General features: G+C 46.8%; 1 protein-coding gene across 2 annotated transcripts; it reads left to right on the plus strand.

Moving 5' to 3' along the window:
* Positions 1-3311: 3311 nt before the first annotated feature.
* Positions 3312-11060, plus strand: CKB (creatine kinase B). Of its 2 annotated transcripts, none has more exons than XM_068682656.1 (8): positions 3312-3431; positions 4171-4383; positions 5495-5649; positions 6383-6515; positions 7391-7562; positions 9048-9171; positions 9922-10111; positions 10697-11060. In XM_068682656.1, the coding sequence occupies exons 2-8, from the start codon at positions 4191-4193 to the stop codon at positions 10873-10875; spliced, it is 1146 nt and encodes a 381-aa protein (XP_068538757.1). In that variant the 5' UTR covers positions 3312-3431; positions 4171-4190; the 3' UTR covers positions 10876-11060. The 2 variants fall into 2 exon arrangements, with proteins under 2 accessions (XP_068538757.1, XP_068538758.1); XM_068682657.1 differs by lacking the exon at positions 4171-4383 and adding an exon at positions 4828-5015 and having other exon boundaries at positions 3337-3431.
* The last annotated feature ends 1135 nt before the right edge of the window (positions 11061-12195 follow it).

Below are 12195 nucleotides of genomic sequence, written 5' to 3' on the forward strand. Positions count from 1 at the left end.
GAAAAAGTCACACATCCAAAATCAATGACACCACCGATGTACGCTGCTGACCTGAGAGCCGTTTGGATGACCGCCTGTGAGTTTTTTAATGGGTGTGATTTCGTTCGGGATAAGGGAAATGTTGCACACCATCTTCAGTAAGAACATGTTTTCTGTTATGCTATTGACCTGCCCATATCATAATTGCAGTACTCTTTGTTACTTAGTTATGAAACTCTCCTTCATCTAATCTAAATATAATGTATGCAGTTTCAGAGGTTTCTTAAACTGCAGACTCCTACTCAGCTGTTTTCCTGACTGGCAATCACGGCTCTGCTGCGCCTTTATATTTGCACCTACCTTGTTTTTCGTGTCATTTTTTTTTGTGTCGTTGGTTGCATTTGTCATAGTTTATATAGTTGTGTCCTTTCTTTCCCATGAAGAACTGCTGTTCAGATCACTGTGGGCCTGACTGTATGCAAGATTAGGACACTCAACAACTCATGGTTCTCACAGGCACTCAGTATACTGTAAATGATCAGTAATTTTCAACAGGCTGCCCAACCAGTGTGAAAAAAATACACCGTGGATAATTACTAGGCAGATACATATTAAATGATAAATTAAAATGGGAAGAAAATTTTCACTGGTGAAGTTAAGCAGATGCAGCTCCAGCCAGTTCCTGCTATTTAGCTGTGTTAGGCATTGGAAAAAAAATATCAGTTATATGTAGTAAACTGTTTTCTCTTGCTATTTCCTAATTTGGAAGTATTCTTCTAGATATTCAAGAAGATGTTTATACCATATTTCTTCAGGTTCATCTTACGTTCACATGAATAATTTCAGAAGACACATTCACTAGCCAACACCCATCTCCTCTTGCAGTCCTACACTGCATAACATTTATAATTAAGCCTCTTAGGAAGTTAGCTTCGTGGCCCATGATTAACTTCCCTTAATTCTTCATTGTTAAAGCTTACTGCAGAGATCTCTGGAGTAATCACTCTACCTTTCCATCACAAACTGCCAAGCTGCAGCGTAGTTTACAAGTCAGTATGCACTGATATCACCCCAGCATGGAAAGTACATTTTGATGCCTTGATCACAGTCCAACAGGCAATACAGGCTTATCCAAAGAAAGTATTCTCTCAGCAGATGAGCTAGATAAAACAGTTGATCAGAGGCTGTTGACACACAGCACAACATCTATAATTAAGTCACTAGGGAAGCCGGGATGGGATGCTGTAACGAAGGTAGGATCCAGTTTACACACAGTTTTCAACAAATCTCAAAACATTGAATAAAGCCCAGTGAGGTAATAGCCACTTCTGACTTAGTGAATTTTAGAAATTTGACAAATAATGGTGAGAAAAAGGGGGTAGGGGGTGCAGTGTTTATTAAATGTACACTGGCTATATTTTGATTATGTTGCCACCATGACTCTCTTTACAAGTCTTTTTTCGGATAAAAGTTGTGTGAAGAAGAGGTGTCTGTTTGTGTCGGAAGTGCTATAATGAATGGCACATTGAGAACACTACTGGCTTATAATAACTAAAATGACTGGTATTCCCTGTTCTGCAGGCCTGGGAGGGAAAGAGCGTATCCAATCAACAGAAATGAATCCCTGGATTTGGGTTCTGGAGGTAACCTTGACTCCACAAATCTATAAAACAATTATAGTAAAGAACAGGTGATTGCTTCTCTTGCATGTGGCAATAGATTATGGGATCAGACAAAGGAGCCTTCAGTACCTTGTGGTAATGCTTTTTGGTTTTTGTGATGAAAAACACGGGAAAATATGATTGTAGAAGTTGTTCTTAGTATTATTTGTATTATTCTACATTAAAAATAATAACTGGTTTACGTTAAAAAAAAAATCCTTAATCAGAACTCCCTGTGAATTTGGAAAAAAAAAGTTGCAACCAAGATCATCAAGGAATATAAAGTGTTAGGAGGATTCTGGGTATGATTTTACACTCACGTCCATTTAATACTTGCATATGAATGGTTTTACTTGCAACTTACACTATTCTGAAGTATGAGCAATGTGTGAAACTAGTAAAATTTAGGGGAAGACTTTGTGAGGTTAAAAAGGCAGAGGAGACTTAGAGAGGATTTGTTCTTTGATCCGGGAGATAAGAGACCAGACTTGCACGGATGCTGCGCCTTTGACTTCTGCCGGAGATCTGTACACTCAGCATCTCAGTGTATCAGACTTGGAGTAACTTGGAAACGTGGATGGCAGCCAAGCACAACACATTTTTATTTGAGGTAGTCTCTGCTTTATTTTGTAATGCTTTATTTATTTATTTTTTAATCCTAAGCAATTCTGTGCACTGCTTCACACTTCTGGCCATCTTGATGAGGGTACTGGTTGTGGTGCTGAAAGAATGGAGGTGGGAAAAGAGTTTCTGTTGCTGTCTTCTGACACAACTCATCTGAAGCAAAGCAGTGCCGTGACTTAGATCTGCATTTATTTGGTTAAATACACGATCTGGATGGGAAGATAAGCATGGATTCTGTTGCACTTCAAAGAAACTGTTATGTGAAGGTGAAAAGCACATCAAGAGAGTTGATCGCTTTGTTTATTTCAGTAAACACTGAAATTCTCAGCCACCTCATAGCTTTGAGAGAAATCCTGCAAACTATTGATGAATTTAAGGTGAGTTTCTGAGGGGTCAAATCCCAGCCTTTCTGCTCTTGTCTTCAGGGAGAAACCAGGCACTGTAATAAAACGTAGGGTTCCCTTTTTGCATATGGCAGAAGGAGGAGACCTGCACGTTACACAATAAATACACCTCCAAATTCAGGTATAAATGAGCCAGCCCAGGGCTGGAGGCGAGGACAGGCCAGCGGCCACCCCTTGGGGCTGCTCAGTGACGGTCCCTGCTGGCCCAGGGGCACCCCAACAGCCACGGGGGGACTCTGTGGGACGCCCCGCGGGCCGTTACTCGCTGCCATCGCGCCTCACACCGGTCCCGGCCCCACAGAGCCGTTATTTGTGGGGCGGCGGATAATGACACCTCACTGAGCCCTCAACCACGGCACGACGCCTCAACAGGAAGCCTCACTGCCCGCCTCGCTGTGCAGAGGCACGGTGTTTTGGGGACATTTTCGGCCCCACAGCTGCCGGGGGGCGGCGGTGGCTCCGTGCCCGCAGCCCCGTGAGGGGCCGGGCGGCCCCAGGCAGGCGCCGACCCCCGCGCGCCGCCCGCCCCCAAAGCGCGCAAAATGGCGGCCGGCTCGGCAGCGGCCGGCCACCGTCCGTTGGCCCCGCCCCCCCGCGCCTCGCCCAATGGAATGAATGGGCTATAAATAGCGGCCAATGGGGCGGCGGCTCGCTCCCTATATAAAAGGGGCGCGGCAGGAGCGCCGCGGCTCCAGTTCGGCGAGGGCAGCGGTTGGGTGCGGAGCTGGGCGCGGAGGTCCTTGCTTTGGCTGCGGAGCCCTCGGTAAGTCCCGGGGCAGCCGAGCCGTCCTGAGGCTTTAAAAAAAAACGAAAAAAAAAAAAAAAGAAAAAATATTTTATTTTTTTTTTTCCTTTTGTGTTGTACGGGTGCGGCTGGGAGGGCGTCGGGGGGGAGCGGGATGGGGGATGCGGGGCAGGGGGCGCGCCGCAGGTGCTTACCGGGCTGGTCCGCGGCCGGCGCCCCCCCGTAAAGCCGGCTTAACCCGGTATTTAGCAGGGTAGTTACATAGCTTCGCCCCAGCCAGGTCCCCCCAGGGAGCCGTCCGTTGTATAACGCCTCCCACCGCTCCGCTCCCCAGCGGGGCAGGCAGCTCCGCCCGACCGGGGCTCCGCGGGCGCTGCCGGAGCCCCCCCGGCCCCCTTCAGGGCTTCCCCAGACCCCCAAACGCTCCTCCGGTCCCCCCAAGCCATTCCAGGACCCCCCCAGGGCTGCCCTGCCTGCCCCGGGCTCGTCCCTTCACCTCCTTCGCACCCCCGAGCAGCCGGGACCGGCGCTGCCCTTGCCGGGATGTTTAAGGACAGGGCAAGGTGGAAAACTTTTTTTTTCCCCATCTCTTTATCCCGCCTTGTTTTGGTGGAAGGTGTTGTGACAACAAAGGTGTGAAAGGCACGGGTGGAATGACAGCCAAGGTGACCTTGCTGGGTGCCTGGCGTCCTCCCCTGGGTGTCGGGGAGGCTCGCCGAGCCCCCAGTGACAGCCTTCCCCTTTCTCTCCCCCCCAGTGACTGCGGTAGGGTCAGCCATGCCCTTCTCAAACAGCCACAACCTCCTGAAGATGAAGCACTCTGCTACCGATGAGTTCCCCGACCTGAGCGCCCACAACAATCACATGGCCAAGGTGCTGACCCTGGACCTGTACAAGAAGCTGAGGGACAAACAGACTCCCAGTGGATTTACGCTGGATGATGTCATCCAGACTGGGGTTGACAACCCAGGTAACGGCCGGGCCCGTTAGATCCGCATAACGATCTGTTCTCCCTCGCTCCTGGAAGTGCTTCTTGACAACAGCACCCAAGGCTCCTGAGCTGCCAAGAGGCAGAGCTTGTAAAGCCCCGCAGGACGGCTCTAAACGCACGGCCGTGTTAAAAGGGGCCTTATTCCATCAAGTTCCTTGCTGAGATCTGACACATCAATTCCCAGACACTTCAATTATGTAACTGCTCTGCTAAATACTTTAAATCCGAACCAAAAAAAAAAGCTTGTTCTAATTTTTACACAGCTCGGGAGGGGGAAGTTCTCTTACGCTGTGTGGGCTTACCCGGCTGCTCGGATCTTGCCCTATTCCAAAGTGGATATGTGATGTTGTGTAGCACTTCTATGAAAAAAGGGGGAGCAGATGCGTTTACGTGTTAACATTACAGTATTTATTTTTACTCTAGCAATATCAAAATGGCCCAACTAAATAATCAGAGACTGCCTCCCGATGAGGAGTACCCGGACCTGAGCACCCACAACAACCACATGGCCAAAGTGCTAACCCTGGATTTGTACAAGAAACTGAGAGACAGAGTCACGCCCAGTGGCTTCACCCTGGATGATGTCATTCAGACTGGGGTTGATAATCCTGGTAAAATGTGTTGAGAATATTCTGTGTGAACCAGCCAAAGTAACTGGTGCTTTTGAATACGGTGACTTAAACTAAGCTTGTGGAGGTGGTATTTATGAGCAGGCTACAAAAATGCAGTTCTGTCTGTAGCTGAGCAAACAGAGTGATGCGTGCTTGCTTAGAGCAAAGCATGATTGTTTAGGTATTGTTTTACTTGCTGGTCTAAATTAGCTAGTCAAATTGGATGTGCTGTGCAAAATTGTCCTCAACCAAAGCTTGACAAAAGTGTGCTTTAATGGCAACAGCTATGGTTTTCCATAGCACTGCATTTTGACTAACTGGATGAAACGTAAAATGTAGGGTCTCTCAGCTGCTCCTATGTGAGAATGCATTTCTAAGTGACTAGACCTACCACTAAAGAACTTGCCTGGTTAGTGCTGCTCTGGAGTACAGCCAAACATCACCCAAACTTAGCTCTTCTGACTTTATTACCACTCCAGGCCATCCCTTCATAATGACAGTAGGATGCGTAGCTGGCGATGAAGAATCCTATGAAGTGTTTAAGGAACTCTTTGATCCAGTTATTGAAGACAGGCACGGTGGCTACAAACCAACTGATCAGCACAAGACCGACCTGAATGCTGGTAATCTGCAGGTATACATCTTGATCAATTACTGGTCTGAGGCCTGGGTAAAGTTGGTTGTGGTTTTCTGAACTGATTGCCCAGGCCCTGTCCTCTCAGTTTCACCCTGCGTGGACTGACGATCAGTGTGCCCAGTGCAGTCTTGCTTCTGAGCTTGCTGCTGTGGGGTTTCAATAGCTGGGTAGAACCAGGCACCTGGCACGCATCAGGAACTTGCTTGATGGGCTGCTGCAGCAGAGGCCATGCCAAACATGTTGAACATGTATTTTTGTCAGCTCTTGGCTGTAGTCAAGCTAAACAGCCCATTCCCAGGAATCAAGGGGTGTTACAAACCTTAACACTTCCTGTGTTATGGTCTTGTATACTAAAAATCAGCTGGTGGTCTCATACTATAGAATAGCCATTGTTACAGCTACCTAAACAAGGATTTGTTTTATGTTGATGCCTCTGGATTGCACACCTAAAAGGGTAGCAAGCCCAGATGCTGGTCTTAGATGTAAAACTGATGGCCTGATGGTGTCCTGATTTTCTAGCATGTACTTGGTAGCCCTAGCCTCAGAACAAGGGTTGTGTTACACAGATACTTGTGCTAAGGCTGAAGAAAATGCTCCCCAAATCTGTCTGCTCAGAGGCCGAGTAGTCAGTCTCAAGTATAAGGTGCACGCCCAAATGCACAGGAGCTGCATTATTTAGGGTAAGTAACTTGGCAACTAGGCTGTGCTCACCGATTTCCTAATCTTGTAGGGTGGTGATGACCTGGATCCCAATTACGTGCTCAGCTCTCGTGTCAGAACTGGCAGGAGCATCCGTGGATTCTGTCTTCCCCCTCACTGTAGTAGAGGAGAGAGGCGGGCTATTGAAAAGCTCTCTGTTGAAGGTAAAGTGAGAACTGGGTGGTCAGGGGGAACTACTCACATCTGGGCTGGAGCTGCTCCCTTACAGTTGGCACAAGCTACCTTCCTCAAGGCTTAGCCTGAACACGGAGCTCTCCCTGAAAACAGCAGTTTGAATTCCAGTTGCATCAGCATTACGGTTTGTAGCTTAGAGCAAGAGCACATGTCAGAGGGAAGTTGGACTCTGTTAAGTTGACCTTTGCTGATCTTGAAAGCTTTTTTTGTGTGTGGGGAAAGAGGTTGGTTCATCATGGCTCAAGCTTGAAATGTAACAGGTATGTAGCAACTTCAGGGCTTGAGTCACATTTGCAGTATTTTGTGGCTGCTTTTAATTGACTTTCATTAAGGTTCAGCTTGCTTAGGGGCGTAGTCTTGCTCCAGGGGTGCAGTTGACTGGAGTGAGCTCTGGTCTTCAGTGGAACTTCTTAGCTGCAGTTTTTTTGTTGTTTCCCACCTCCTTTAAGTGAGAGGGAAGGAGATTCTCAAGGTGCATTCCTGGAGACCGATGCTGTCACCGTTCCAAAACTTCTCAAGGGCAGAGTAACAGTCCTTGACTGGAATACTGCTTGTTGTATTTGTGACCTTGGTTCTCCTTGGAAGAAAGCACTTTACTTCTACAGTTAAGCAGCTGCAGGGATCCCATACTGCATGTAAGAGAACAAAGGTGACTTGTTTCTTCCTGGAAGGTGCAGACAAATCATCTGATACAGCCTTAAGTTCTGCAGTGCCACAAAGGCATTGACATCACAGATGAAAGCAAGGGAGGAACCAAAACCAGCAGATAGTTTGAATGCAGCCTCTAAAAGGCTGGCAATGTTTGTCATCTTTGGTTCCATCCTAAAAGTGTCTCTCTTTTCAGCTCTGGGTAGTCTGGGAGGTGATCTCAAGGGGAAGTACTATGCCCTGCGGAACATGACGGATGCGGAGCAGCAGCAGCTGATTGATGATCACTTCTTGTTCGACAAGCCTGTCTCTCCTCTGCTGCTGGCATCTGGGATGGCACGAGATTGGCCTGACGCCAGGGGAATCTGGTGAGTGTATGCCCAGAAGGGAGGAGTTGCACGAAGTCCCTGCAAAAAAAAAAACTTGAAATTTTGGTTGTGGCTAATATTGCTGGGCAGAATGGCAGGCTCTGAGCTCATGCTGCTGAATCGAAGGAGAATCTTCTGTGGTGTCCTCTGGGGAAGTTGCATCTAAAAGCAGAATTTGGAGAAGTGTTAGCACGCACTGCACTGGGCTGGTAGGAACAAGCCAGCTGGGCTAGCCTGTAGGCAGAGCCTACAATCCAGCACAGGTTTGTGAAGCACCAGACAGTAACCAAAGCAGCCTAGGAAAGTAGATCACTTCTAAAAGAGTTGATGTATCACTCCATTTGTTTCTCATCTTAAGAGTGTAGAGTAACTTAAGGTGAGACAAACCACAGCATGGGTTTAGCTGAAACCTGGTACTGGATGCGTAGCTGCTCCTGTGCTGTCTCATTGTTTCTGCTTGCAGAAACTCACTGATGCCAGGCTAGGCTGGCTTTACCTGTATCAGTGATATTTTTTCCCCCCTCTAGAGACTCAATGGCATGAGTTGACCGATGCAGAGGTGTGGAGCAGAAGGATTCTGCTTGTTAGATGTGGGTCACCTACATAGAACTCTGCACCTCAGGAGCTTCTGCAGCATAATTAACTTGCTCCCTTGTAAGCTAAGGGCTGGTTTCTATCAGCTGGAACACTCCAAGCTTATTACTGTAGCTGCTTCAACACAGAGGAAGCATGCTTTGTTTCTGTAGGTCACCTTTAAGATTGCGTCACCTACCTGCAGATGCAAGCACCAGATAGTGCTGTCATCTGAGCATGACTAATGTACAGGCTTGAAGTGTAAAGTCTCAGTGCACATAAATAACTTTCATCAGGTGCTAGTTAATTCTTGATCATAATCAGGCTGGGAAATTATTAGTGTGATGAATATTGACCAGCTGCAAGCTAAGGTAGAGTGGCCATTGGTATTTTGAGGTTTTTATAGCATCTCTGAAGAGCCCTTCTTCTAAATGAAGAGTGAAAATTCTCCTCACTTCTCCTATAAGTACAAAGTGCAGCCTAACAATGTGATAAAAATTCTGATAAGTCTTGGTTACACACTGTCAATGTGGTGTTCTTATGAACATCTGTGTTCTGGGCTGCGTCAGTGTCTGCATTAATCATCCTCCTTCAAACTCTGACCAAACTAAATCTAAATTTGTAAACTCAAGACCAAAATAGCTGGTAACTGAATTCTAGGCTTTCATACATGACACTAGCCAGGGTTATGGTTCCTACTCATTCTGACATGTTTAGATACAGACCACTGCCAACCACCTCATGAAAAGAGCAGGGTAAAAGTACTAGGTTAACTCTTAGCTTCTTGAAGAGTAAAAGAAGCAAAATATTTTTTTGAAGGAGCAACTAAAGAGGCTTCTTGAAAGCAACTGCAGTGAGTAATTTGGTGCTGTTATGTGTATATTGAAAATAGACATTTGTCTTGTCTCCTAGGCACAATGATAACAAGACTTTCCTTGTCTGGATCAATGAGGAGGATCACCTTAGAGTTATTTCCATGCAGAAAGGTGGCAACATGAAGGAAGTATTTACTCGCTTCTGTACTGGACTAACACAGGTAAAGCAAATATTGACTGAGCTGTAGGTGTAAATGCTAAACATTTCTCTAGTTTGAGCTGATAACACATACTCTTCCAAGCTGGGAGTAGAGGAGTCATCCTGTGTTGCCAGAGCATTCTCTGTTGTTCCACAGGATGCTTCTTTGCAATTGGGGTCTCCAGGAGCACACTGAGGTCTTCAGCTGTGAGGGCTCTAAAGTGTCTGTACTGGCAAAGCATTATGAAATGTAGAATAAGTCATCTTAATCTGATACCCTTATCAGAGTGGCTAAACTGCTTAAAGGATCTCTGCATGGTTTTTATAAATCACAGCCTTTAGAGACTCTGGGTGGGAGGAGAAATTGCTTGAATGTGGATGGACAAAAATGGACTGAAGTTTCTAGGCTGAATGCCTTTCTCAGCATCTGGTCTTGATATCAACTTGAGCCTTACCAGCTCCTTCCTTAATCCTAACAGAGATGCCAATTCAACGTGCACTAAATCAAGCTTGCAAGTAGATAGTGACTTAAGACTTTGTAGTGGAGCTTAAGCTTAATCTTGTGCCCAGCAGTGAGAAGGACTAAGGCCTTAAAAGCCCCTTGTTGGTGACTTTCTTTCCCAAATGGAGGGGGCTTATGTGACTGACTGAAATAGCTGCTCCAATGTTATGGCTGTTGCTATGCAACTGGAGCTGTAAATGAGCACTAATGGATGACCTACATCTTTCAGGCAGAGAACGATCTCTAAACATTCATTCTCTCTATTTATAGATAGAAAATCTCTTCAAGTCCAAAAACCATGAGTTCATGTGGAATCCGCATTTGGGCTACATCCTGACCTGCCCATCCAACCTGGGAACGGGGCTCCGTGCTGGTGTGCACATCAAGCTGCCACACCTTGGGAAACATGAGAAGTTTGGAGAGGTCCTCAAGAAGCTTCGGCTGCAGAAACGAGGCACAGGTGAGAAGTGAGGGTGCAGTGCTGCCTGTGTCAGGCTGCCTCTGACCAGGCACCAGCGAGAGCCTGCCTACAACCAAAGCCAAGTCTTGGTTCATGCTGACAGTGACTGTCCAGAAGGGAGCCTTTGAAGGCACATGGTTAAAACCAAGCCTTAAAGTCATGGTTTTGAAGAGGTGGAGATGCAGATACTTTGCTTAAACCTTATCATATCCAGCTTCTGAGCACTCCTAGGCATATCCTTCCCTGTGGTATTCTGAGCTCCAGATAAGGTGGACCTGGTGGGCCTGTTGCAAGCAGGGATGGGAATTCTGACTGAACTTGTGACTGGGAAATAGCTACAGCACGTACTTCTGGCCACAGGTTAGATTACTCATGGATTAAAAGAATTAAAAAGCTCACCTAATGGTGTGCTCAAAGTGGCTCATGTTTAGTCACATGTAGCTTTATCTCCCTGCAGGGAGGAGGAGGTGGTGGCAACTTGTAGAGAATTGTCTTGCTGTGCTCCCACCTCAGGCTGGTGAGGGAAGAAAGGTAGATTTACTGGCTCAAGCAGTGGTCATGTACTAATTAAACCTCTTGCTCCAGGTGGTGTGGACACAGCTGCTGTCGGAGGAGTGTTTGATGTCTCCAATGCTGATCGCCTTGGCTTCTCTGAGGTGGAGCTGGTGCAGATGGTGGTGGATGGTGTGAAGCTGCTCATTGAGATGGAAAAACGCCTTGAGAAAGGCCAGTCCATTGATGACCTCATACCAGCTCAGAAATAAAGCACTTTATTCTCATGCTTCCTAACTTATTGGATGAATAATAAAATGTCACTCCAATTCAAACCCCTGGGGTCAGAGCCCACTTAGTTACACTGTAGAGAAGTCTTCCATCCATCTGTGTTAGAGTTTATTTTTTGATGGCTGAGATGTTGTTGAAAATGAAATAAACTGTTGTTTTGGCCTGATGCTGTGTTAGATGTGTTAACTGAATGTCTTCTGAGACTTAAGGGGCTTGATTTTCTTAATTATGCTAAGCTGGCTGTTTTTGTGTGCTTGCACACCTTCCTGGCTGCATTGCTGCAGTCTATTTGCTTGAGTGTGCTTGCAGCAGTGTCAAAAGCGAGCCTTTAACATGACTGCAGTTGCTGTAAACCTGAGAACTAGTGCTAAACATGAGTCATTCCAAACCTGCCCTACCTCGGAGGCTTCAGCTTGTGCATCTGCTCATGGCAAGCGTAAACTGTTATTAGCCTGACTAGGGCAAGCCAGACTGACTCCTGGAAGGGAGGGGAAATGGAGCTGGGTACAAAGGGCTGCTGTTCAGAGACAGGTCCTCCTGGGGCTGCGGGGCAATGCTCTGAGGTCAGACCTCAGCCTGTAATAATACCTCCACTCAACTAGTTTGCGAAAAGATCACATCCTTTAATCTCTGGAGATGTGCAGAAGCTTGGTGTAAATGCTAATTGCTCTTCTGGGGCTGAAAGTGAGGGGAAGCTCAGACTGAAATGATCCTTCTATCTGAGGTCTTTGGGTTTAACCAAGGAAGAGATGGGGATTGCAAGCTCGTTACAGGAAAACAGCAAAAGCACTGCTTTCTTCAGCTATTTCTTGTTGGTCTGAGCCAACTGAACAGCACAGTCAACTAAAATATACCAAATTAATATTTTTTTTCCGGCCCTGGTCTGGCTTGCAAGCTCAGGCTCTTCTCTGTGGTGTCAAATTGTAGCGTTGCATCAAGTAGGTCTGTTCTCCAGGGGGACTGTGAGCAGTCTACGTGTGCTTGCTGTGTGGAATACCCACCTTATTAATCTACAAGAACAACTTTTTCTCCCCCCCCCCCCGAAACTGGGAGCATTGGACTCCTAAGGAAAAACAGCTTTTGCAGCTCATGTGACCTGGGAAGCAGAGCACTTTCTCAGCACCTGGGGTTTACAGAGGGAGTGTGCTGAAAGGCTGATAAATAGCTTTACAGGGAGCAGCTTTATGTAGGCTTGTGGAGATAAGTGAAGCTTGCTTTTGTAGAAGCTGTGATATTTCTAAGGCACTGATTGCGTGCTGTCGCTGAGCTGAAGTGATGGCTCTGGCTGGGGTAAGCTAAAG

The sequence above is a fragment of the Anas acuta genome, chromosome 5 (genome assembly GCF_963932015.1).
Source record: "Anas acuta chromosome 5, bAnaAcu1.1, whole genome shotgun sequence".
NCBI lineage: Eukaryota > Metazoa > Chordata > Aves > Anseriformes > Anatidae > Anas > Anas acuta.

Excerpts from the sequence above, each read along its gene's own strand:
- CKB (XM_068682656.1), top strand. The coding sequence starts at position 4,191 with ATGCCCTTCTCAAACAGCCACAACCTCCTGAAGATGAAGCACTCTGCT. Across the intron at positions 9,172-9,921 it reads TCTGTACTGGACTAACACAG|ATAGAAAATCTCTTCAAGTC; the intron begins GTAAAGCAAATA and ends CTCTATTTATAG. Across the intron at positions 10,112-10,696 it reads GCTGCAGAAACGAGGCACAG|GTGGTGTGGACACAGCTGCT; the intron begins GTGAGAAGTGAG and ends CTCTTGCTCCAG.